Source organism: Sphaerodactylus townsendi, linkage group LG08 (genome assembly GCF_021028975.2).
Source record: "Sphaerodactylus townsendi isolate TG3544 linkage group LG08, MPM_Stown_v2.3, whole genome shotgun sequence".
Taxonomy (NCBI): Eukaryota; Metazoa; Chordata; class Lepidosauria; order Squamata; family Sphaerodactylidae; genus Sphaerodactylus; species Sphaerodactylus townsendi.
Window position 1 is genome coordinate 36,587,725 of NC_059432.1, and position 26,674 is coordinate 36,614,398.

General features: G+C 39.5%; 1 protein-coding gene across 5 annotated transcripts in view; it reads left to right on the forward strand.

Annotated features, from left to right (window-relative positions):
• IDE (insulin degrading enzyme) overlaps positions 1 to 26,674 on the forward strand; it is a 78,766-nt gene that overhangs the window by 47,904 nt on the left and 4,188 nt on the right. For 4 of the 5 annotated variants that reach the window (XM_048505146.1, XM_048505145.1, XM_048505147.1 and 1 more), the window contains exons 12-24: positions 904 to 1,006; positions 2,507 to 2,629; positions 3,417 to 3,499; positions 9,162 to 9,306; positions 11,673 to 11,783; positions 14,404 to 14,524; positions 16,795 to 16,886; positions 18,311 to 18,422; positions 19,690 to 19,857; positions 21,601 to 21,873; positions 22,435 to 22,496; positions 26,008 to 26,080; positions 26,395 to 26,462. In XM_048505146.1, the coding sequence (XP_048361103.1) occupies positions 904 to 1,006; positions 2,507 to 2,629; positions 3,417 to 3,499; positions 9,162 to 9,306; positions 11,673 to 11,783; positions 14,404 to 14,524; positions 16,795 to 16,886; positions 18,311 to 18,422; positions 19,690 to 19,857; positions 21,601 to 21,873; positions 22,435 to 22,496; positions 26,008 to 26,080; positions 26,395 to 26,462 (1,534 nt within the window). Of the gene's footprint in view, positions 1 to 903; positions 1,007 to 2,506; positions 2,630 to 3,416; positions 3,500 to 9,161; positions 9,307 to 9,784; positions 9,930 to 11,672; positions 11,784 to 14,403; positions 14,525 to 16,794; positions 16,887 to 18,310; positions 18,423 to 19,689; positions 19,858 to 21,600; positions 21,874 to 22,434; positions 22,497 to 26,007; positions 26,081 to 26,394; positions 26,463 to 26,674 lie in introns of all 5 variants that reach the window. The other variant, XM_048505143.1, reaches the window with a different exon arrangement.

Consider the following 26,674-nt stretch of genomic DNA (forward strand, 5'->3'; position numbering starts at 1 on the left):
TTAGTTCTCTTGTTTTTAAAAATATCGCCAACTAGCAAAATTTTGCTAAAATCAGGTAATAACAATTGATGCAGGGGATAGTTATGCAGAATTTTTGAACCTTCTCTCCTGCCACGTTCTTAATCCTTTGTGTTGAGCGTTGTTGGAAATGAAGGTTGCGCAATGTTTGAAGCAGAATTTTGGTTTGAGGTTTCCGAAGGAAATGATATGAGACAAAGCAGGCAGGCAGTTCTCTGTGCGGCATTTCACATTCAGTGGACATCTGCCAGCTAGTTGAGAAGTGTGACAAGGACACTCTCAAGCAGCTGAGAAGGCCTTGCTGCTATTGTTGCTTCTTAGTATTCCAGACAAAGCATCCCGACCACATTGAACTGCTCAGGTTTCTTGTCGGTTGCCAAGAAGCTAATATGAAGCAAGAGAAGCGTATCTTGAACTGAGGCAAATATTCTCACCTGCCCCCCTTTTTCTTTGTAAACAGAATCACCGGTTTTCTGTTTCTAAGGTTTTCTGAGTACAGGATAGACGTTCAAGCGCCTTAGTATGAGAGCTAGAAATTGTGTATTTTGCTGAAAGCGAGAATACCATACTTGCAAGAACAAGAGGCTAATGAACTATATTGTAAGATACTACCTTACTGTTGTTGCCAGAACATTCCATTTAATTTTTTCATTGCAGTACAATCTCTATCACAGTCATGCCCTTTTACGGGAGGCTTTTAGCATAGCCAAATGTCGGTTGGGTTGCTGTTTCAGTCGAGAGCACTAAAAGGAGTATCTGAATATATTAGGACACTGAACAGTTATAACACTAATGACAATGTACCCTATCAATGTGACCAAATAAAATGATTTATACAGCGTGAGGAAAAACATGGTTGCTTATTATTTTTGTTTTTATTTTTAGGGTTGCAGTAGTTTCTAAAACTTTTGAAGGAAAAACCGATAAGACAGAACAATGGTACGGAACCCAGTACAAGCAAGAAGCACTTTCTGACGAAGTCGTTAAGGTGTGCTAATTGGAAAGTCTTGATCTTGAAAGCAATCCCAAATACGTGGCCTTTATTTTCACGCTGCTGCAAAGGAAGATTTTTTTGCCCCATTAACTTCCACTGAATGTAGCTCGTACAATTACTTTGCATCAGTGAAAGTTAGCTGGTGGTATAAAGTAGGATCCTCTGCACCAGTGCTATTGTGGATTGCTTTATTGCAGTGGGCTCACCATACCCTGTTTCCCCAAAAATAAGACCTACCCCAAAAATAAGCCCTAGCATGATCTTTCAGGATTTCTGGAGGATGCTTGAAATATAAGCCCTAGTCCAAAAATAAGCCCTCGTTACAGATTCCCCAACGCAGCTGATCTGGTCACGTGGGGGGAAAAAATAAGACATCCCCTGAAAATAAGCCCTAACGCATCTTTTGGAGCAAAAATTAATATAAGACCCTGTCTTATTTTCAGGGAAACCCAGTATTTATACATGTTTGAACTGCTCTTTTAAATAGCTGTTCAAGTTTATTCTGCTTAAAAGTTGAGGAGGTCTCATGTCCTTCAAAAATAGTTACTTGAGTCGAATGACCCATATATTAGATGTTTGACAATTCCCACTGTGTGCGCCGCCGCCCTCCGCCCCCCCCACAGCCACTCTTGTTTCCAAGAAACCTTCATGAATGGGGAAGAGGCTGCACTGGAAAGGTGGCATTTTCAGATTTTCGTGTCCTCCTTGTTTAACCCCCTTGCTCGTGTTTATGTGACAGCTAATGCGAGAGGACAGGCCATTTCTGCCAACTCTCCCTTCATGGTACACTCCACCCACTTCTTCCTATACATCTCATAAGGTGTAGGAGGCTGCAGGGCCAGAGGGAATCAGCAGTGATCAATTATCCAGATTGTGTCCTGGATCCAAGCTACTGAAGTCTGTAAAACTGGTCTGCCAAACACACGAGAGTATTTTAAATTGTGAAGTAAGATAGAAACATCTCTCTGGATCTGACAAAATCCTGTGCAAAACACTGGCTGTCAAAATTATACCAAGATAAAATTTGCATGGCTGTTCTCTCTGTGATTTGAGCCTTGATTTAGAATATTTGTTTGGGCTTTTGAAAATCAATTATTATTTTTAAAAACCCGCATATTGACTGTTTGACCAGGAAAAGGGAGCAGGAGCAACTCAGTTCTGTGCCCAGTTCCTGACCCAAGCAGAAGTTATCAGTGATTTTAGTTTTTCAATGAAAGACTCTACATGTGCAGCTCATTCTGATGAGTTAGATAAGCCAGGCACAAACATCTGGTTGCACAAGAAGTTTTCCATCTAGCCAGAATTACACACATGGGAATCTCCTTCCAGGTTTGAAATGCCCCTGGCAGTTTTGACATGAATTTTGGAGAAATACGGCTTTGCTTTTTGCTCAGTTGAGATAGATGTCCTTAGCAAGGCATTGCAGTGTTTCTTTGAAAGTCCATGCTCCAGATAATAACACAGGCATCCCTCTTGTTTACACTGTTCATGTAGAAATGGCAAAATGCTGACCTTAATGGGAAATTCAAGCTCCCAATGAAGAATGAATTTATTCCTACGAACTTTGAGATTGTACCTCTAGAAAAGGATTCACCACAGTACCCTACTCTTATTAAGGTAAGTAAATGTCATCTCTGTTCAATAATAGTGGGTGGAATTTCCAGAATCTGTTCCCATTATTTCCTGAAGTTCTTTTTGAAAGATAAAGCTTTTTACTAACTTTGGTTTATCACACTGCTGGAGCAGCATTTTTAGGTAATAAAAATGAATTAAATTATGCATCTAAGTAGCATTTTTTTAAAAATGATTAACTCCTGATTTTTACCTGTATTCAAATTACATAAACCTTTAATTGTAATACTTAAATACTCACTGATGTGTTTTTCATTTGCAGAAAGATTGTTATAATTCATTAATATTTATTGTATGTGACATAAATATTGTCTTAGTATACAGTATTTGAGGCATGATCCAGTTGAGCACAGGGCAGTGTTTGTGCACAGCGACACACCCCTCAGGGCTCTCTGTAGGTTTAAACACACGCCATAAGAGTCATTGCCTAAGAAAGCTTGTAGGGAAAGCATCAAGGGAAATGCAGGGAATGGGAGGTCCGTGTGCATGCCCATCTCATCCCCCCTCTCTTCTCCAGGATATGGGGAGCTGAATTGGGATACAGGAGTTGTTCATAAGTGGCTTATTTCCTTCATTGTTGTCTAGTACTCCCCACACATGCAACCATGTGCTTACAGTGGAACACGTGGGAAGACAGATTTGCAATGAGTCCTCCGCCAGTGTAGGAACTGTCCAGTTCAACTGGATCAAGCACAACAGCTTCACGGAAAATTGACAACATGATAATAGTCAGTACTCTAATGTAATAGAAGATGTGTTTTCTTAAACGCAGGACACTGCCATGAGCAAGCTGTGGTTCAAGCAAGACGACAAATTTTTCCTTCCTAAAGCTTGTCTCAACTTTGAATTTTTCAGGTATGCAACTATTTTTGCCTCCAAAATGTATCGTACTGAATATGGCAAGTTTTTGTTTTTAAGTTAAGGAAACGTTTTATCAATATCCGTGTGTATGCGTAATATATATCAAGATTGTATAAAAAGAGGCAGTGTTGTGTAGTGGTTAAGATGTTAAGATGTTGGACTAGGATCTGGGAAACCCAAGTGTGATTCCCACTCTGCCGTGGAAACTTGCTGGGGGATCTTGGGCCGGTCACACACTCTCAGCCCTGACCCTGGCAAGTATTTGGATGAGAGACCTCCAGGGAATACCAGGGGCATGAAATGGAGGCAGGCAATAGCAAAGCACCTCTGAATATCTCCGACCTTGAAACTCCTACAAGATCTCCACAAGGAACCTGTGACTTGACAGCAAAAAGAAACAAAGCATGCATAGAAGGGGGCTGAATTGTGCACTCCTTTCACTTTTAGCACCAGGACTATTCAGCTGGAAGAATATGACTGCATAGGCTGCCTTCTGTACACGCTTGGCCATCATTCGACCCAAGGGCAGGAGCTTGGCTTCATGACAGAGCCTTTGTGTGGCATGCAGAATGTTCAATCCCTGGCATCTCCAGTTAAACAGTGTGGTAGTAGGTGAAGGGAAAGACCTCATGCTGAGAGCCTGGAGAGCCACTGCCATTAGACATTATGCAACTTGATGGACGTTAATGGCTCTAATTCAGTATAAGGCAGCTTCGTGTGTGTTCATGTGGGTATTACTTATTCATGGGCAGCTTTTGCATCTCTGGTTGACGCAACCCCTGAGGTTTTTATCCTGGGGGTTTTCCATCCTCAAAGCTTTTAGACTCTTCAGTCAGACTATGTGATCTCAATGAACGCCCGCCTTGACTTTAGACGGATCTGCTTGGATTCAGGTGTAGTCCTCATAGCTGAAACTTAACATAGCACGTCATTGGTGCAATAGAGCTTGGCATGTGCAGTGGGGTCATTATCCTCTTTTAAATGCTGACATTATTTATGGGTTGAATGCATCTCTTTATAAGGATTTTTCAGTGAAGGCTCACCAGTTGGTAGAATTGAGGACTTTTCCATTTGGGGAGGGGCCGGGGGGAATGCACTTGCAATTATAATTATCAGGTCAAAAACCAGCTTCTTCCTTTCTGATTGCATAAATAGATTTTCAGAAGGCTGTGGGAGTATTGGAGATCCAGCATTGTGAGCTGCACACATGGCCTTTTTTGTGTCGTGACAGATTTTGAAATCCTAAAGTGTTTTAGGGTCTGTCATGTTCCCAGAGAAATTTAAATATTTTAAATGATGTATTTTCATGAATTCAAAAGCACCCACCCACCAAGCCAGCTTCCCACTGCATCAGCTTTCTGCTCTGCTAGCAGTGGGTGATTTCTATTGTGTGTCCACATTGAGCACAGTTAGATCATCAGTCACTCCTGATGCAGAGATCCAGCAGAATTATGCCCCCTCTCCCAGGATGCTACATCTTTGCATGAGTTAGAAGGCCCATTTTGAAACAGTGGCTCAGGTGGAAATGCATAAGGACGCGCAGTTATTGGAATAACAAGCATGCGTCCGATTTTAACTCAGAACAGAATATGCCTCAGTTTCTGGAAGTTTAGGAAACATTGGTCCACCTTCTCCTAATTCTATTTTTTAAGTACCTGGTTACCTGTTTTCCCCATTTGCCATTGTAGAACCATTTCTTTTTCTTAACCTATTTTTCTTTGGACCATTCAGTCCCTACTTCCAACACAAGAACAAACATGCTTCATTTTGTGTGGGTTTTTTACAGAAAAGATAAGTTTTTTTTCCTCCTCTTTACAGAATGTTGTTTTCCCCCTAGAATATACACACACACACACACACCCCAGCTTTATTACATTCATATGATTATCAGGCCGCTGAAGCAGAATTAATGCTAGTGCCACTGTAGCAAAGAAGGTAGTAATCACTACCTTAGTTTCACAGAAGTAGACTGCCCTATAGACAAAATGCATGTTACGTGTGCTTCTATTTCTTAAATGTACAGCTTTAAAGGTGAACATCAGCAGAAAATAGCTGACTTAGGTATGTGCCTTTAATACCAATATCCCCTCGTAGACAGAATACTTTATATTGGTGTACATGTTTACTATAAAAAGGTATGTACATAAACAAGGAACATTTGCTTTTGTTTTTTTTCCTTATTTTATTGTGTTCATTTTGAAGAAACGCATAGGGGAAAAAATTAATAGCTGAAAGTTCGCTAATGATCAATCCTGTATTAAGAAAAATGCAGGTAATTTCATGGCTCACTGGTTTGGCATATTTTGAAACAGACAATATTCTAGAAACAGCATCTCTTCCTATTCTGGGTCTCTGCTTATTGCTTTCAGCTTCCATTTGTTCTCCACTTGTGCTTGCAAAACAATAGTGGCTAAAATAGAGAAAGCTGTAGACATTACAGGGTATTCCAGTTGATATATGATATACGGGGATATATGGAGGCCTGCCACATAGATAAGTAGATAAATAGATATAAGGTAACTGTGGCATAGGTGGGAAGCTCCATGCACATACTGCCACAGGGGCTGGATACAGATTTACCCATTTTTGTAGTGCCCCTTGCTGGTACTTCCATATCTTGTTCTCTGTGTGTGGGACCTGAAAGTGGAGAAGAGGCTTGATTTCAGTAAGAGGCATATCATGGTTGGTATATTTTGGCAATTTAGAATCAGTCACTTGTGCAAGGCTGTGATGGACTCTTTTCCCTTGGAACACACGTACACACGGCCAGTGAATGAGCCACCATGCAGCACAGCTTCACAGAGCTACAAGGTCAGGGAAGAGCTTAGGCAGGGAGGATACTTTGTTATCACATGTAAATAGTCAGCGTACATGATTCTAGCTGCCAAGGAACTAATATCAAACTGGATTAATTTCTTTTGTTATTTAAAATAATTATTAAAAACAAATTGACAATCCATACGTACATAAAACAATCAACCTTGTAAAACAAATGGATCCGTTTCTACAGGATGACTCCAGGAGATGCATAGGTGAAATTTATCTCTCACTGTAGGTTTAAACTCATGAAAACAGTAAAGAGCTAAATGAAATGACATCGCAACGTCGTCTGTTGGGTAGTAAAAAATTTGCTAAATCGGATATCATAGTGTGAATAGCCGCTGCTGGTTGTCCTGCCTTGTTTTTCTCACTGCTCTGATTTTTTCTAGAACTTAAAACACATCTCTTTCCACAGAGGTTATAAAAACACATTTATAACATTTGTGCTGTCCAATATGTACTCAGTATAATGTTTTTTCCCCTGCTTGAATGTGATAAATGTACCTTTTATTTACTGGTGACAGGGGACTACTGGAGGAAAAACAAATATTTCCATCAGCTGCGTTTGCAATAATCTCATATTCTTTTAACAGATGCTGGACCAATGCTGTACATACGTTGTTTTAAATTTTTACCTGGTTTGTCTTTCTTGATTGTACTAGTATTAAGCAGTATTGTTGAAACATGGCTTGAGTCTTTGAGTTGTCTATGTTTTTAAAAATCTGTATTTCTGTGGGTTATTGTGTAATGTGCAACAGCTAACATCATATGAAGTATGAAACTTGACTTGATATTTTTGGGCTCTTGAGTTTAGGAAATAACAAAATAAAACCAACAGCTGCACTGTTTTCTGACCCTGTGAAACCAGCAGCTGTATTTAATGAAGTTTCATCTTGATGGGAGAGAGATTAAGTGAGAGATCATCTTGTTTGGAGATCATCTTGCCTTAGCAGCTTGCTCTAATCCTAGAATGTAGTTATTTTAACTCATTTTAATATTTTTATGTTTTAATACACATTTCATATTGAATGGAATTTATTTATTTAAAATATTTTGAGCTGCGCTTTTCGATCTGAAAATCCACATGACGGCTAGCAACTTAGCAGTACAATTGCCAGTGAATGTGAAAAATGGTGCAATTATTAATCCTAGTCAAATTCCAGTGTGTTTTGAGAAAGTAAAATGACACCCAAACAACATGGCTTGGATGTCACCTACAGTTTCCGCCAATGGAAGGATTTCTGTCTTCAGAAGCACAACTTCTCAGTCTCCACGCTATTGTTACAACCCAAAATGCTCCTGAAATGCTGCTGCGTAGGTTGAGGGATCTCCCAGAATAGGTGTTTGGGTGTTGTTGGGGGTTTTTTTTGTTTTGTTTTTTTTGGGGGGGGGGGGTTTCAGCAGTCTGTGAAGGGGAAGAATTCTGTACATTGCTTCTCCTGTGCACATGTGGAAATGTTAGTCAGCTCCAACCCTGGGTTATTGGTGGTACAGGTCAGCATATTTCACAACACCCAGTGACTATTTCAGACATATTTTATTCTAAATCACTAGCACTTCAAGTATTTTGGAGGGAGATTAGCTATCTTCCCCAATCATATATATACTGAGGTAAACATTCTCCAGTGAAGGCAATTGTTTGCACTAATCTTCAACTATAAGTCAAAATTAGTTTTATTGAAGAGTTTTCTCATGCCCCAGATGTCTTGCTGTTTACAAAAGGAAAATTGTAAGTGCCAGTATTTGGGGAATATAGTCTATTTAGGACACAGTCACCTGCATATTAGTAAATCAAGTTGTTATGCTACCTCTGTATGCATTCCACCAGTAATGTGACCAAGGGCTGATTTCTGTGCCACAGTTTTCTTCTTAATGATGTATTTCTGTTTTAAAGCATTGCCATTTATCAAAGTAGCACCATAGAGTAAATAATTTTAATCACCTTAAGCAATGAGCAATGTAAGACCACTTAAGAGCACAGAAAAATAGCAGCCAGATCAATGGAATTAAAAGCAACTAGTATAATTCAACAACAGGCAGTCTGGAATCCTAATGAGGGTCAATAACACCAGTGAAGTAAAACGGCAAGAAAACCTAACAAAGCTATTGCAGCTGGGTGCCAATCAAGAGTAATTCTGGTAGAAATAAATGTGTGTTTTTTACCAGATATGATGGCTGAAGGTGGATCTGCAGCCAGTGCAGCTCTCTTAAAACTGGCAAAAACTGATCTTGTTACCTGTACCAGTGTATAGCACTGCTTCTGCTGTGTTTTATGCCGACTGAAGCTTCCAAATTAGATAGGCAGCCCCTCATGCAAAACATTACAGTAGTCTAACCTGGGTGTTGTGATCTGTGCATGAATAAATCTGACCAAATCATGCAAGGAAGGGCTACAACCGGTGGATAAGCCCAAACTGCTTTAAGGGGCTGTACATCCCAAAAGAGAGATGCATTTCCATCTGTAGTTCAGACTCCAACACCACTCCAAGCTGCAAAGATGTCCTCCTACAACCCTGGCTGCCTTGACTCTTCGGACCTGTTTTTTTAATAATTTTTAAACATTATAATCACCAAACCCAGAATATAGATTTAAAAAATCTTAACTTTAGGCCTAAGCATAATATTTGTCATTGTCTGGAATAACTTAATTTAACTTTTCCTTCATCTTTGTGTATGTATGTGTGCGTGCACTCGTGTTGTTCACTTTCTTAATATACTTGTAGCAGGAATCATCAAATCGGTATATTTAAGTGCGTTCTTGAGAGCCAACCTTGGCGGACCTAACAAAATTGGAAAAAATTATATCAGCGTTTTTACTTTCAACATTTTCTTCCAGCCCATTTGCTTACGTGGATCCCTTGCATTGTAACATGGCCTATTTGTACCTTGAGCTACTCAAAGACTCCCTCAACGAGTATGCATATGCAGCAGAACTAGCTGGCTTGAACTATGATCTCCAAAATACCATCTATGGGATGTATGTAAGTACCCAAATCAAGGAGAATCTCAAAAGCCTTGAATTTTCTTCCACTAATCAAAAAAATGTTTTTGATTGGTTGGAAGCATTTTTGAACGGCTTTTCCCACTGAGGGTCTAATTTATTTTTGTTCCTTTTAAAAATCTTGATTTCTAACTATACTTCCTTATAATTTGAAATTTAAGTTAAATCTGTTATCCCAGCCGTCAGCATTTCCACTCACATTCTGCAAATTTTACTCTTCATTTTTACATCATTCATGAAATTAGTTGCAGGATTATCTTTCTTCCAAATAAATAAATCTTGGTTGGAATAAAGATTTTCCTCTATTCTCTCACTTTCTAATGCAGAAAAAAATGCATTCAGTGTTTCATTCCCAATACTATGAGGCTGCATATACATACTCTTCAGTCATGTTTCTTCATCAGTTACCATGTCGCTGCTTGAAGTATCAAAAGCATCCTTTTTTTTCTTTTTGTTAGTCGCTACCTTTATGCTGACCCTCTCCATTGCAACATGACATACCTATTAATCAGGTTATTGAAGGATGATTTAAAAGAGTATACATATGCAGCACGCCTCTCAGGTTTGGTCTATGCCATTGCATCAGGAATGAATGCAATTCTTGTAAGTAAGATGGGAAAATACAGAAAGAATTGAGTTGGCTTGAGAGTTTACTGCAGCTTGAAAAATTGTGGCTTTTTCCATTCTAAGCAAAATAGTTACTATCTTTTCATTTCCTTGCATCCATATAATAATGGGGGAAAACCATGCGGCTTTATAACCACGAGTAGATGGTTTGGCTATGATGGGTATGTTTTTGTGACTATGTTGTGTGTTATGCTGCATTTCTAATCTGCATTTCTCACTCATCTGTCAGGTAATCTTGAGAGACCCAAGTTCATTTTAAAACATTTTATTAGTCATTTAAATTCCTTTAGTGTACTAAAACCAGCATTATCCACTAGCATCTTAAGCTAACGTTTTGTTGAGGTGTGAATTTTTGTAGCCCTGCACCATCAGATGAAAAATTAACTGCACACTTCTAACTTTTCATGATTGACTATGAAAATATGGCATGTGAAGAAGAGATAATGTTTATGAATTGCTCTTTCTGTACTTAAATATGCATATGTGGGTCTTATCCTCTGCTATGTGGCTCTTCTATCTTAGACATTCTGTTGTAGATAGAAATTATTTGATAGCTTTCTGATTAAGGCCCTAATAGTCTTTTAGTAAAGCATGCCTTCATTTATGAAATTGTAGTGCCTAGATGAATGTTTGATGGTATTTGTGGTACAGGATGACGGGCCAAAATTGTCTGGAAATACAAGCACAATTTTAATATTGAAATCTTGTTTCCTTTTTTAAACACCTAGGTCAAAGTCTTTTCTAATCTTTCTGATTATGAAACATGAACATTTCTATTTTGGTTACCTTTATTAACAGTTAGTTACTGTGAAAACCTGTTGTGTTAGTTTTCCAGGGATTCCAGCTTCATGCTGTTACATAGAATATCATTGGATAACCAACATACGGGCAGTGAGTGTAGTGAATAATGATGCAGATCAGGATAGTATAGGAAAAGTATAGCTAAAGCACTTGGATAATATAAGTGCTTATGATAATGTATGATCAGCCAGTTTTGGAATAGTTTTATGAACCTGACTGGATCCAGTTTGATTTTCCTACTTTTTAAAACAAGAATACGGTAATCTTTTATATTTTGCAAAGAAGGAGCCATGTCTGCCAGATTGGCTCTAATTGTTTTGGTTTTCCAGAATACTTCTGGGGGGTTTTTTAGAAACAAAACTACCACCTCACCTCCCCAGATGATTACACTATATTTCTATGGGAAACCCAGAAAACCATAATGAGGTTCTGCAGGCTTTTTTTCACCGTCTACATTTGTAGCCAACCTTTCCTCTCTTGTGTGGCTATATGGAAAAATATTACATTGTGCCTTATGTCCCCCAGTTCTGTCTTACTTCTTAGTAAATATTTAAATCCTACACGGCCCTCTCTTTTTGCTGCTGTATCAGGAGTTCTATTGAAAAGAGGAGACTGTTTCTCCTGTGTTTCAAAATTGCTCTTGACTGCCCAGCTGGGAAATCTTGAATTTAACTGAAGAAGTGTTTTAAGCTCCACAGTGTTAGAATCTAGCAGTCTTTAAGCAGTTGTACCAAATCACATTATAGGGTGTTGCTGTTTCTTTTTTATATCTGAAACCTCTTAAACTAATGGGTGAATTGGATTTAAGATCGGTATGAAGCATGCTAGTGTGTTTTTAGATTTTGTGAAGGATGTTATAAGTTTAAAACAATTGTGTACGCGCATTTTTAAAACACCTTATCTATCATTTCCATGTAGCTTTCTGTAAAAGGTTACAATGACAAGCAGCATATCTTGCTAAAGAAGATTATTGAGAAAATGGCCACCTTTGAGATTGATGAGAAAAGATTTGAAATTATCAAGGAAGCGGTAAGGCATTGGGAATGGATGTGACCCAGATCTTTGTAAATCAGACCTATAAACATTTTCAAGATGAGAAAGACCATTCTGTGGAAATGATTTCAAACATGTAAATGAAAAAGGTGCTGAAAATGTATTCAGGTCTGTAGGTGTGATGAGTAGCTCCAACTTTATATTGAAGTTGATTGCGGCTATTTATTTCTTAAGATGGAGTTAGATACAAAAGGGTTAAATCTGGGTAGGCAATAGCGACATGGTAGAAGCTCAGCACAGTAGAAGCTCAGAAACTCAACTACCACCCTACTATTAATGCACAGCAATGGAGATCCTTTGCTTCACCCCAAAAGCACGTGTGTGGTTGAGTTGGGATGGGCTCACGTCATGGGTGAAAGGTAGAAGAAGAGCCTTCTCTTGTAGAGTAGCGATTGCTTAACGTTAGAATTAGGAGCCTGGTCGTTCTGAGACTGAAAAGGATAAACACTCCCATCAGTGCCTTTGTTCTCCCTCTGGCCCTGCTCATAGAGTGTCTTTTGGGATCATAAACTTGGTAGCACAAATTTATATTCAAAGAGCACTTCATTCAGGGAATAATGAGCTACTGGTGATCTGTGGCCCGAAAGGTGTCCAGCCAACCTCAACACTCTGTCAGATGAGACCCAGGCCCTGATGCAGTTCCATAGCGCCTGTAAGATGGAGCTGTGGGTTGACTCAGCAATGGTTTACCACCAAATGGCCTTCCTCTCTCCCACCCTTCTTCCCTTGCTGTGTTATAGAGGATAATAACCTTCTGTTGTTTAGTATGAAATTTTAGCTGCCATCTGGATTTAGAGTTAGGGTAGTTAATTGTTTTTAACTCTGAAATTTTACTGAAATCAGTATTGTGGGAAGCTGCTGTGAGCCCACCAGGGGAAGGGCGGCACATGAAATAAACAAACAAAACAAATATATAAATATACATTGCAGTCACATTCCTAAGTGTGTCATAGAAAGCAAAACTACTACTCTTTTGTGCTGTCATTTTTAAAGCAGTCTTCTTTCAGTCCTGTATTCCTGTGCTCAAAACAGTGTCAGTATCTCATACACACATACACACTGTATGGAATTTGTCTTGCCAAGTGCAACTACTGTCTTTTCCCTACACATATAAACAACTTCACAGATAATTGATACATTTTTTCCAACACTGGGGTCTAAAAGGTTTAGTGTAAACCATTGGTCTATGTGAGAAATATGTTAAAATATATAATATTTTAAAAGCAGTTGAGGTGTTTTTTTTAATTAGCATCAAATAGGAGGGGGGAAACTTCAATCTGATATCTCTCCAGCACAGTAAGCTTTGTGTACTGTTTCCTAATCCTTCACCAGAGATTAGAAGCAGGTGTGCAGTATCATGCTGTTCCTTCCTCAGCAATACATTTCTCTATAATCACAATAGTTGAATCAGCACCAATTTTAATTGTAATTAATGCCAACCTGGGTTCCCTTTTAACCAGAATTTTCTCACCAGCTCCTAATTTCACATCCTGTTTGAAGAAGAAAATGATGGCTGTTGGTGGCAATGTATTAGTCATTGCCTAGGCATGTAGAAATTTTCATGTGGGGAGGGGGATTCCAGTCCTGGGGGCCTCTCCTGATTACTTAACCATTATTAGAAAATTAGCATTGTTGGTCCACTGGCTCCACAAAAGCCATCTCTGTGCAGCCTGAAATCGTTTTGCAGACTGTGCAAGACATGTAGTAAAGTGCTTTGTGATTTATAGGGCTGTTTTGTGTTTGGCCCTCACAAGTCTGTTGACAGAAACAGTAGATAAATACATTACATTGTGTTTGGCCTTAACTTCTGTTTATATCAGAAGTCACCAACCTGTGGAACCTGTGGGGCACTTTGAAAGTTTGGGAAGAGACCGTTAGCGCAACCCTGAAATGTCTGTCGCAAAAGGCTGAGCCAAACACAATACCTCCCCTCATCACTTTGCAAAAGAACTACAGAATAAAAAGAAATGAACACAAGCCTGAGTGGGAAGGGAAAAACAGAATGGAGAATAAAAAGAAACACAGGGAAGAACGAGAAAGGGTAATAAAATGAAAGAGAGGCTGGAGGGGGCATGGAACCATCACTTACTAAGGAAAGTGTAGGTGCTTACCAGTCTTCCGATCATCCAGTGTCTGTGGTTGCTACGGCAGATTTGAAAAGCCCTTACATTTGAATGAAGACAGTCAGTAACAAGTCCTGCCCATACAATGTTTCTGCCACTTTCTGAGAATCGTGTCAGGCAACAGGACACTACGATGGAGAATCCTGGTTTATACCAATATTGATTTCATGATGGTTTTCATTTTGCGTTCATTGTAAGCTTCCTCAGACTTAATTTAATTTAATTACTTAATTACTTAACTTTTAGATATAAGCAATACTGGTCATACACATAACCTGGAGAATATATTTTGATCAAATAATTCATTGTTGAGAGATACAGTTGGCCAAGGTCACAAAAAAGTAGTTCCAATCTTGAAGATATTTTAAAAATTATTAGTGTTATTGAGTTGAATACTGAAATGGAAAAAAATTAATTGCGCAGCAAAGACTTCACGTAACTATTACACCACCAATTTGTTTTAATTTTAATAGTACATGCGATCACTGAACAACTTTCGGGCTGAACAGCCCCACCAGCACGCCATGTATTACCTCCGACTATTAATGACAGAAGTTGCCTGGACCAAAGATGAATTAAAAGAAGCTTTAGATGGTAAGTGTTCACCAGTTGACCCTTTCCTCCATCCAATTTGATATCTTATCTTGACCTAACGCAGTGGACCCCAAGCATTTGGAGCCTGAGGGCTTCTTTGGCATTCTAACACAGCGTGGTGGGTTCAGCCACTAAGCATTTGCCACAGGAGATGGAGCTGCCCACAAAATGGCTGCCTCAGTGAACATCTCTATGCTGTGAGGGTAGCTGTTGCCGAAGCAACACTTATCGAAATCTGTACAGATAAGCAGAAGCCCTGCTGGACTTCTGTCCCCACCCGCTTTGTAAAAACCCTTGGCATCAGGAAAGATATTGACTGGTGCCTCGGTGCCCATGGACACCACATTGGGGGTCCTTGTTCTAGCATGTCATGGCTCCTTCTGTAAGACTAGGCATGCTCTTCTTATTATGTCTTTACACCTAGTTCTTATTATGTCTACACTTATTAAGCGATACCAGAACAGGAGGGGTATATGGTTTATTTTTCCCCACTCAGCTCTGCTCTTTCTGAGTCTCTCAACCAGAGCAGAATCACATAAGCTCTGTGATAGTGTACGTAGGTCCCCCGCCAACTGAGATCACAGTGAAGTGAGAAAAAGCATCTCCTGACATCCTGAGCCATATGATTGTATGGATTTGGGCACTGTAGCCAATCAGTTGCATCTGGAAAGGTTACAGGCAAGGCATGAAGGGAGCAGCAGTCCTGCTCTATCTGATCCTTCTTCTATTCAGAAGTATGTGGTCTTTGAATATTGAGGTTCAGTTTGGTTATCATGGCTGATAACTGTTCATAGACCTATCCTCTGTGTCAGGCCTCCCCAGCCTTTTCCAACCTTTGGAGTTCTGGCACAGCGTAGTAAGTGCAGCCACAAAATGGCTGCTGCATGAAGTTCAGCCTGTCATAAAATGGCTACCATAGCTTACCTGCAGTCACACTGTGAAAATCCTTGTGCTGTGATGGCAATTATTGCTAATATTAACAAATTTACAAGTATCAGTACAACCAATCAGAAGCATCGCTAGGCAGAAACTCCATCTGGCCCCACCCATTGTCTAAAAGCAGCTGGCAGGTACCAAGAAAAGTATTAGTGGGTACCAAGGGTTCAAGGGTGCCACGCTGGGGGTCCCTGCTCTGTGAATTTCTCGGTTTCTTTTAACTATGTTTTTATGAATGTCTAGACAAGAGACCATCATTGCATCAAAATGCTCCCCTTTCAAGAGAGCGCTCCTGCTATTGATCAGCATGGTTGACAGGCAAAAGGGCAATAGTAATTTGCTGCATTAGCCAGTCCCTTTCCTTTCAAGTGTTTGTGTGTTTTCCTTTCTTGCATTTGCTCCTGTGATCTCCTATTCTCTGCATCCTCCCCACCCCAAGTATGGAGTCAGATGCATAAACTTGGGTCGTGGGCTGAGGTCATTTTCCACTAGCAGAGGGCCCTTCAGTCAAACAGAACGGAGGAAGCAAGACTTTTATTGAGTTCCTTCTCCCACAGCGTCCCTAATTAATCTCTTACGCCATTTCTCAGGATTCCGCCAGGAGCAGCATTTCAAGGTGCTTAGGGGGCTGCAGGAAGGAGAAAAGCTTAGTTTAAGTCACAGTTCCACTGATGGTACTTGGGATCCAACCCCATGTCTATCTTTGGTGGCCCTGGTTCACTTTCGATGTATTTAGAAAGATATTTGCATGTGACTAGAATACAAATCCTCATTCCTGTATTGCACTTGAATTAATATGTCACGGAAATCAATGCACCCACACTGTTGGTGGCAATCAACAATGCACGTGTTTACTTTAGAAGTGAATGGAGATCAGAATTACCATCTTTTTTTAACTGCTATTCAGAAAAAATGCAGTTAACATCATTAAGGTAGATTTAGATGAACTATAAAGCATATGTTCTTTGTGTGCTTAAAAGCTTTAGCTTGATCTTCAAGCAGCACCTGAATGACTGTCACTGTTTTTGAGGGTGGATGTGTATTCAGTTTGATTGCAGCGCAGAGTAGAGCCCCCCCACCGCCGCCCATATTGGAATCTGGGTCAAACGGCATGTGAATTCTAAGCAAGGCAAACTGTGCAGTGAGCACAGCAATTTAGACATCCAAACTTTCCCAAACGAATATTTCTGAAGCAAAAAAGAACCTCGGTGCCTTTTGTTGATAGTCGTAATTTTCTTCAAAGAAATGCACTGTGCTCTTACTGTAATTGCTGTTTTTTCCTAAAAGAAAAAAAAGCATGCTGTTGATTTTAAACGTCTGAATATCTCTTGCAGATGTCACTCTTCCCCGCCTCAAAGCCTTTATATCTCAGCTGTTATCACGGTTGCACATTGAAGCGCTTCTCCATGGCAATATAACAAAACAGGTTGGTTTGATATGTTTTCCATCTGAGGCAGATTTATATTGATAACTGTATTTGAAACCAAAGGTTTTAGCAATAAGGATTTTATGTTTTTAAAATCCAGGTAATTTTTCATCAGCTTTATTGTCAATGTTTTTTGGTATTTGTGTATGAATATCTCTACCTGGATATATATATATAATACATAATGTCAGGTGCATGTATTGAAAATCATATTTAATTTGAAGTAAAATCAGCAGAAGTGTATTTCAGGGTCTCTGATTCCTTATATACATGTGTGTGCATTTGGGCAAAAATGGACCCTCAGCCATTTCTGTGTTCCATTTTACATATTCTTTTCACACCTTAGAATTATTTGGCTGTGTTAATTCCCTTGGAGGCCATTTTATGCTGTATAATATTTTATGTGCACTGTTGCAATTGCAAAACAAGTCCGTAAAAATAACTGTGTGCCAGGGCATTCACTTAAGTTCACAAGTATATGACTTGAGCAGAGAACAAGAACCAAGAATAGTTGGCAGTGAAGTATGTGTCCAAAATTAAAATGGCAGTGTATGAGCTGGGAATAATAGACTTGACTTTCTTTTTATAGCATAAGAAGATTTGGTGGTAGTAGTCATGAGGCAGCTTTGTGTGAGATTTGAATATTAACTTGGCCATGCTATTTTAATGCAGTGAAGATAACTGTAATATTGATGCCATGACAGAACTGGTTTGCTTCCTTATCCAACCTGTGAAATTAGGTTAGCTCTATTTGCTGAAATCTTTGCTGAGCACACTTGGGGAGCGGAGGCACTCCAGATGGAAGTGTAAGAACTCAAATGCAATGAGCATAGAAAAATCTCCAGGTCTTGTGAGCGTTAGGCATATCTGTGCCTGCATTTCTGCATGGTGCAACTTTTAATTCACAGCAGTGAATTTAAAAAACGCAACTTGTTTCTTCTGAGCCTCCAACAATACTTACAGTTCTCAGTGTCTTCAGTGACCTAAGTAGTTTAACTAAAGGGCAACCATAAAGGGAGGCTTCTGAGTGCTTAAGGACTGGTGAAACTGTTGGGGCCTCCCCATGCCTGGCAGATGCAAAATATTTGTTTATTTACATTTTGTGTCTGTTTATCCTGCCAATCCTCCAAGGAGTCTAGGGTGGTATATGAAATCCCCCCCTTCTTTTTATCTTGCAACAACCCTGTTACACAGGCTATGCTGAGGGACAATCAGGGAATTCTGTCTTCAGTTTTGTTACTCTACATAGTGGTTGCATGAAATATATCTCAGCTTCTTTGTTGTTCACACCCACAGTTAATCTGTTTCAATCAATCATCTCCCGTTCATTTCTTATTTGCCATTCCCTTAATACCTGTTATCTGTCTGTGTACTACCAAGTGGAGAATTGTTGTGGCATCTGTAATGGATTTCTTCTCTCCCAGGCTGCATTAGGAATTATGCAGATGGTGGAAGACACTCTCATTGAGCATGCTCATACAAAGCCTCTGCTTCCCAGCCAGCTAGTGAGATACAGAGAAGTACAGCTGCCTGACAGTAAGTTATCCTTCTGCGTGGTGGAAGCTGTAAAACTGCTCATTGAAAGCTGAGATTCATAGTGTACAAGAGTTGGACTCAGAAAGGGGTTTTGTTTGTTTTATTTAAGGGCTCACCAATCATAGGAGATAAATAATAAGGCCACTGATCTTATACTCTTCTTTGGAAAACCAATTCAAAGGCTAACAGATTTCCCCAAAGAAGCCCCTTGGGTGAAATTTTAGGGAATTTTAACTAATAGGGAATTTTATAGGGAATTTTATAGGGAAATTATAGGGAATTATAACTGAGTAATAAAATACATTTTACCTTATTTTGCACCAGTGGCCTTGGCCTTATTATTTATCTCCTTATTTTAAACATTTATTAGTGACCTTTCTACTTTATGGGAACTCAAGGCAGTTTACAATGTAAACACAACAAACCACAATGAAATACATAAAAGCCACTCATTTAAAATCCATGATTTGATCTGACATTTAGTGTAAATTCAGTTTAAAATTTGTCATTTGTTCTATTCTCGGTAAGTTGTTTTTACTGACACTGATTTGGTTTCCATTTCATATCACAGGTCTTGCAAAATAAAATGGATAAGTGATTTTTCTTGCAAGAGGAATCTTTTATGTAAATCTGTGATGAGGTTCTGTGTGTGCAGTACTTTGCCTCATTTAATACAGTACAGAGTAGCTACATAAGTGAAACCTTGTAATTTCCAGTATTTTCCTTTAAAATGCATGTCCAGGATTCATTTGAAACACTAAAGGTTCTGCAGTGCCAAACAGTAACATTGGTAGTAATACATAAATATGCAGCTTTAGAAGTAACATAGCACTGGCGACCGTTTTTTAATTTGTAAAACCCTGCTCCTCACATCATCCTTGTCCATGGGATTCGTAGCGTTTCATTTTTTTCATCCTATTTGTACCCCAAAAAGTTTAGGGTAGCGCTTTTCTATCATCCTCACCAAATTCCCATGAAGTCGGTTAGGCTGAGTGTTTGTGATTGGCCCAAGATTACCTAGGGAGCTTCATGACTGAGTGGGGATCTAGCCCTAGATCTGCCCATTCCTGTTGCAACACCCTGGCTGCACCACCCCCACCGGCTTTTCACTTGGTTCTCTATGTACACAAAAAATGGAGTTGGCTGCTTAGCTTTCTGCTTTGGTCAGACTATGTGGGTTCCTCTTTCAATACAACTTGTGTTTGTGATAGAAGACTGCTCGTTTGCTGCCTTTCAAAATCGCCATTTGCTTGTCCTTGATTTGCAGGGGGTTGGTTTGTCTATCAACGGAGGAATGAAGTTCATAATAATTGCGGCATAGAAATATATTATCAAACGGATATGCAAAGCACCTCAGAGAACATGTTTCTGGAGCTCTTCTGTCAAATTATCTCAGAGCCGTGCTTCAACACCCTGCGCACTAAGGAACAGCTAGGTGAGCTGTCTGTTGACTCCCCCCTCCCCACACTTCTACAGAACAATATGTAACCTCAGGTCATTGGAATAAGTGGGCTTCTCATTCCTGATTTTTACAAAGAATCCCATTTATATGGTTCATAGACGTGTGACAAATGATAAGCTGCATTATGATTGCTTGTCTGTTGGCTGTCACTCAATAGCTGCCTTTCTACCTTATAGGAACTTAAGGCAGCTTGCTCAAATTATTAATCGGTATTTTGTAATTCAGTTTTAAGTAAGATGTACCCTTCTGACTCCACTGACTTAAATGGACTTGGGAAAATGTGACTCTGTTTAGGGTTTGCATTGTTGGACATACTTTCAAAGTTGCTCAGCAGATGAAGAGCTCCAAGTCACTCTGTGCACCTAAAATCAGTAGGTTTGGGCTAAAAAAATTGTTAATTTTTGGGTTCAGGTTTAATAAACCTGGATTTTTTAAAAAAAAATTGAAAAAAGCTGTTATTTCTTATTAGCCTTTTTGGATTTTTTTTGGAAAATTTTCTGGTTATTAAAACTGAACCCAAAGCTCCACCTGCCTCTGAACTCCACGTGGGTCTGGGAGACAGCAGCTGGTATGCTGCTGAACCTGAATTGCCTGCTGCCTCCCAGACCCACATGTAGCTCGGAGGCGGCAGCACAGAATTGAACCCTGGGCCCAACCAGGCTGAGCCCAGCATTCAACTGCCCAGCTTTTAATTGTATGCCCTGCCTCAATAGCCACATGGAGTTTGGGGATGGGGCACACAATTAAATAGTGGCGTAGTGTCAACAGGGCCAGGTGGGGTGTGATGCCCCGAGGCGGAGCAGCAGAGGGGGCAGGGCGTTCCAGGGGGGGCAGATGGAGTCACGGCAGGGCACGCACGTGCCCCGGGTTCAGTTCCCCCTTACTCTGCCTCTGCAGTTAAATGCTGGATCCAGCTGAGCTCAGTTGAATACTAGGCTTGGCCTGGCCAGGTCTACCATTCAACTGTCAGTAGCAGGAAAGTGGGAAATATTTTTCTTTAAAGGCAATGGGCCTTTTTGGTTCAGCTTATATTGCTGCCTTTTTGGGGGGAGAAAAAAAAACCCCAAGATACTGACAAGGTATTTTTTGGTTTTCTGATTGGATTTACCGAATGCCCGCTCCTGATTTGTATTCCTCAGCACTGGTGATGTCTCTGTGTAATAAAGTTTTAGAAGAACAATTACACAAGTGTGTACTACAGTGATAATGTGATAAAAAATACCAGAAGCAATGGGAAAAGACTGTATGAATTGGGCAATTTATACAGTCTTTTCCCATTGCTTCTTGTATTTTTCAGCCATTGGGTAGTAGAAGCTACTGACATTATGGTTTGGATAAGCCTCGTAAATGTAATCATGGTGGCTATGATTCACTTTTTGTATTCCTTCACAAATAGTGGGGAATCAAATCGTTTTAGTAGCAACTGTTTCAAAGAAATGTGGATGAAATTATATAGGTTTTTAAAAACTGTAATCTTTTCTTCCATAGTCAAAGTGCATAATGTAAAATCCCTCCAGTAGCCTGAAAGTTATAACAGTTGTGATCTCTATTCAATTGATGTGACACCACTAAGGGACTAGTGGTCATGTTATTAATATGGAAAGCTAGAATTTAACAAAAGTAATACAGACCTTTGTCCTTTAGAAGAGGAGGGATGTAGTTATGAAATTGCAGTCTCTGGTTGGTTAAATTTGGTTTTTCTTTCTTTTTTTCAAGGCTACATTGTGTTCAGTGGTCCACGCAGGGCAAATGGTATTCAAGGACTGCGATTTATCATCCAGTCAGAAAAACCTCCACACTACTTGGAGAGCAGGGTTGAAGCTTTCTTGAAAAGTATGGAAAAATCTGTAGAAGAAATGTCAGAGGAAGCCTTCCAGAAGCACATCCAGGCACTAGCCATTCGACGCCTTGACAAACCAAAGAAGCTATCTGCTGAGTGTGAAAAATACTGGGGAGAAATAATTTCTCAACAATACAACTTTGACAGAGGTAAGAAAAGCTGAAACCTTTCCAAAACTAAAAATAGAAACACTAGTGGTTGACAGTCTGAAAAATACAATTCAAACCACCTAAAGTGCCAGCATATTTAATTCTATAACATACCCATCCGATTATTTGATACCAATCTCAGCTCTGGAATATCAAGCATAATTGTTTCAGTTTTTTTGTTTTGTTTTTTTTGCACTAGTTTGGGATTTTCTCTGTGGCTGAAAAATGCCTGCAATGGATTTTTATAATCTGTTACTTAGTAATTGGATGCTATAACTCAACATTTTGTGTCTGTCAAAGAAGAGGTGTGCATTCTGGAAACCTCTGTGTTGGAATAAATTCCTTACCTCTTCCTTTCTATCTGGCTAAGAAAAAAAGGAAGGTTGATTTCCAGTTTCTTAACCTTCATCTTACTTAAGGATTTGGTTTGGTTTGTATGCACAGAGTCAGAGAAATGCTCTAATTTCTTCGACTATCAGTAACTTCAGAAGCTAACATATTGATGTTAAAGTTTAAAATAAGTATTATTTCCTGACTTTAATTATATACATTGCTATCCAGATAACATTGAAGTGGCGTATCTTAAAACTCTCACTAAGGATGATATCATGTGCTTTTACAAGGTAAGTTGATCGTAATATTTATTCTTTAGCTAATGTTTTGGGGTAGACAGTGTGATTATTTATATTTGAAAAGGTTGTAAAGTTAGAGCTCTGATAGACCAATTGTAAACACTTATTTTCATAATTCCCTGACTGACAGCATTCCCGCAGGTATTCTCAGTCATTCCCTCCCTTTTTTAACTTTGATATATATTTTTGGAGGGGGAGCCAGGATAAAAGTACTGTTCCCTGATTATTTCACATAAATTCTTGAGCAGAGATAGTCAGTGACTCAGGAGCCACATGTGGATCTTGAGTATGTCAACTGCGGCTCTTCCAAGCGCTGTTCCCCAATATGGCACCTAGTTCACATTTCAAGAATGTAGGCAAGGCTGTTGCCTGGTAAGGCTTGTGTTTGAAAGGTGACTCTTCCCTTAAAACTGCCACTGGCAGAGCAATAGATAGCTGCAAGGTTTCCTGGGGTGCTGGCCTCATGCTGAGGATGAAGTACTTCCAAATGCTCTGGCGCATACCCCTGGGGGTATGTGTACCCCAAGCTGGGAACCACTCTCGTAGGGCATTGATCCCCAACATAGTAACTGGTGCCCATTTGCTTTTTCCCCAAAACAAAATAACCAGTCCAGCCTTACCTCCACCTAATTGGAGCAGATGTTTCAGAACAATCCAGGAGGCAATATAGGGTCAGCACCTATTCAGAAACAGCTGCATCCTTCACAGGAGGGTGCTTGACTTGCGACCTCCTAACTCTTTGCGATAAGCCCAGCACCTTATGGCAGCCATTTTGTGGTTGTCCGAGTTCCCTACTACAGTCATTTTGTGGTATGCCAACTTCCCATTCTCAAAATTCCAAGTATGCCCTTAGACTCAACAAGTTGTGGAGTCCCTTCTCATGGGAAGGCAGTTTGCACCATGAGAAGGTGTCACCATCAGTGAAACAGACACATGGGATCCATCTTCATGAATTTTGCAGAATGACTATTAGCTTAAAACTTGATTTCTCCGATTTAAGTATTACAAACGTTCTAGATACCAATAAAACCAATCTGTGTTTACACCCTCCTCTTTATCCCCCAGGGTTGGCCATAAATTATTGCTTATAGATACTTTGAATAGAATTTTGTTTTCTACCATTGCCTTGCTGACCACTGAAGTGAACTCAGATTCTTGAAACCCGTTAATTTAGAGTCAGTTTCTATATTATATATACACTAAACTCTGCTGAATAGAAACATGCCAGAGGCCTTCTGAGTCCTTTCATGCATTTTCTGCTTACATTTGCTAGGGCACCACTGTAGTAGGCTTTTGTGAATTCTATACTGAACAGTGAGTGGCTCTTGCATTTCACATAATAAAGATATTTGGCAAATATTGACGTTGCATCAGGCTGTATTCAGGCAGATGGCCCGTGCTGCTTGGAATCAGAAACGGCCATTGCTCACAGAAATAAAAACTAACTTCCTCGAAAAATTAAGCTCATAATCTGCAGGGAACACACAGTTGCCTAACTAGCAAACAGCATTTTAAAATGATGAATTCAACACTAGGAAAAGGAATTTCGGGCAAATTACTCATATTCATGAAGTTGACCTGTGCTGAATTGGTCCATTATTATTTATTTATTATTAAACTCGTATACCGCCCTCCCCAGGCGGTATTATCTACTTTGTATTATCTATTATCTATCTACTTATCTACTCTGGTTGGCCGCAGCTCACCAGGATCTCAGACTAGTCTTTCACATCACCTAGTAACTGGCCTAGGTGGAGATTCTGGATATTTTGGAGATTCTGGATATTGGAGATTCTGGATATTTTGCTGGGGACTTTCTGCATGCCAAATAGATGCCCTCCCACTGAGTCGGAGCCACCACCACCACCCCCAATTATTTAAAGCAGACTTTCCAGATCTAGTCTGTGTTAAGAACATAAGAACAAGCCAGCTGGACCAGTCCATTTAGTCCAGCTCTCTGCTACTTGCAGTGGCCCACCAGGTGCCTTTGGGATCTCACATGCAGGATGTGAAAGCAATGGCCTTGATGGACCAATGCTGGACTTGATGTTCTTCTACTAGCAGAGTTTCACAGAGAGATCCTCACCTATTTTCAGTGACACATGGTTTAAATCTTAGACACGCAGAAAATTATTTTACTTAGTAACATCATATGATTAAAATAATCATAACAAAAGCAGTTGTTCTTTGGTTTATCCATCTTTCTATAGCACTTCCCCTCTGAAAATGCAGAATTATAGCTGTAAACAAATATTGTTTTGTGTTACACTTTAATAATGGTTCATTTATAGCCTGATTCTGAGAATCAAACGTTAATTGTCTTCCTTTCATGGATCACCTGTAACTAATTGGCTCCATTGAATAATTGTTTAAATGTGCACTGTTAGAAAGGCAATTGCCTTGTTGTAGTATCTAAAGCAAAATAAAGATAATTCAGTACTGGAATGCATATAAAAATAGCTGCAGTAGGTACTTGTAATTAACTTTCTTGGTACCTTTGGAGGCAATTTTGCAACAACTGCTCTAAGATTGTTTAGGAAAACTCATTGCTTTCATGGCAGCGCTAACAGAATTTGATAACGTATTGCATTTGTTTTAGTAGACCTCTCATTACAGCAGATCCAGAAAATGTCAATTACTGATATAAATGTGTGGTGGTTAAACTGTCTGTTCCAGTGGCAGAAGGCTCTGATTTGTTCCCTACCCAGATGATTCAGTTAATGAAACCTGTAATTGAAATGCAGGCTGCTAATTCTAGATTTACGTTAATGTATTTACTGATTTAATATAGTTAGTATGGTCTTAAATATTGCTCATGTTTTTGTATTAACATTTTAAGTTGAATTTTCGTTCTGATCATTTCAGTTTATCACATTACATACTTTTAACTCCCTGCATTGCAGTTCCATTTCTCATGATACTTTATAAGGGGCTTTGGGGAGAATCTGCAGTTTTCTCTGCCTGGCCACACCCATTATATAACAGCTGGCTTGAAGTAGGGGCAATGGGTCCAATGGTGCAGTGAAGCATTTATTTACTTGTTTGCTTGTTTATATGTCACCCTTCCCTTTGCAGGTTCAGGGCGGCTTCCAACATATCAGAATGCAATCAAACCATAAAACCATAGTTAACAAGTTAAAACCCAGATGGCGAATAGAATCAGTTTCCATTAAAATAACACATTAAATAACCAAGGGTTAGGGAGGACCTGACCAGCAGCTTTCCTGTATATGAGAATACAGCCTTGCTATATTTGAGAGGCAGTTCATTTGGAAGGGTTTTTGTGATACTGGAGAGTTAGCAATACCTGCATAATATATAGGACATAGGCTACGTATTCCTAGTGGTAGATCTGTACTTGGTAGATGATACTGTACTTGGTAGATGATATGGCTTGTTCTCGTCAATTGAGGATTGCTGATTTCTTCATACCTTGAAGTCCACAGTAAAACATTCCATTGGTCTCTGCCTGAATAACTGGCTTTGAATTTTTCTTCTGTAGAGAATGTTGGCTGTAGAAGCCCAAAGAAGACATAAAGTATCAGTACATGTACTAGCAAGGGAAATGGACTCATGTAAGTATTAAGTGTATTTATTTCTCCCCAAAAAAATCCAAGTGAGCACAGTGAAACAGTTTGCATTGTAGATACTTGTCCTGCAAATCTCAGTTCTGAAAAGATTATTATGATCTCTGGTGGATGGGTGGGAGTATTTGTATTCAGAAAATAAAGTGTGAAAAGGTAGGGAACTGGTAGGTTTCTAGGTAGTACGAAAAACAACCTGGCATTTTAATTGTGAATCTTAGTTCTTGGCTTGGAACGATCTCTTTGGAGCTTTATGTACGTAACGGGATTTTTTAACAAATGTTTGTTTGTTTCAAATTTAACAGGCCCAGCTGTGGGAGAATTTCCATGCCAAAATGATGTCAATCTGGCCCCAGCACCACCACTGCCACAGGTAAAGAACAAACAAAACACTTACTTTTCATAGCCACTTATGAAAGAACAGAGAGTGCCTGTGACACCATCCAACATCATTACCACATTGGGTCACAGTTGCCTGTGAGAGACAAGTCTAAAGCTAGGAACAGGGTCTGCAGGTTGCATTTTAACTGCCCCTTTCAGAATATTTTGATATTGCTTCGTTGGTCTTTTGAATTATGTACAGAT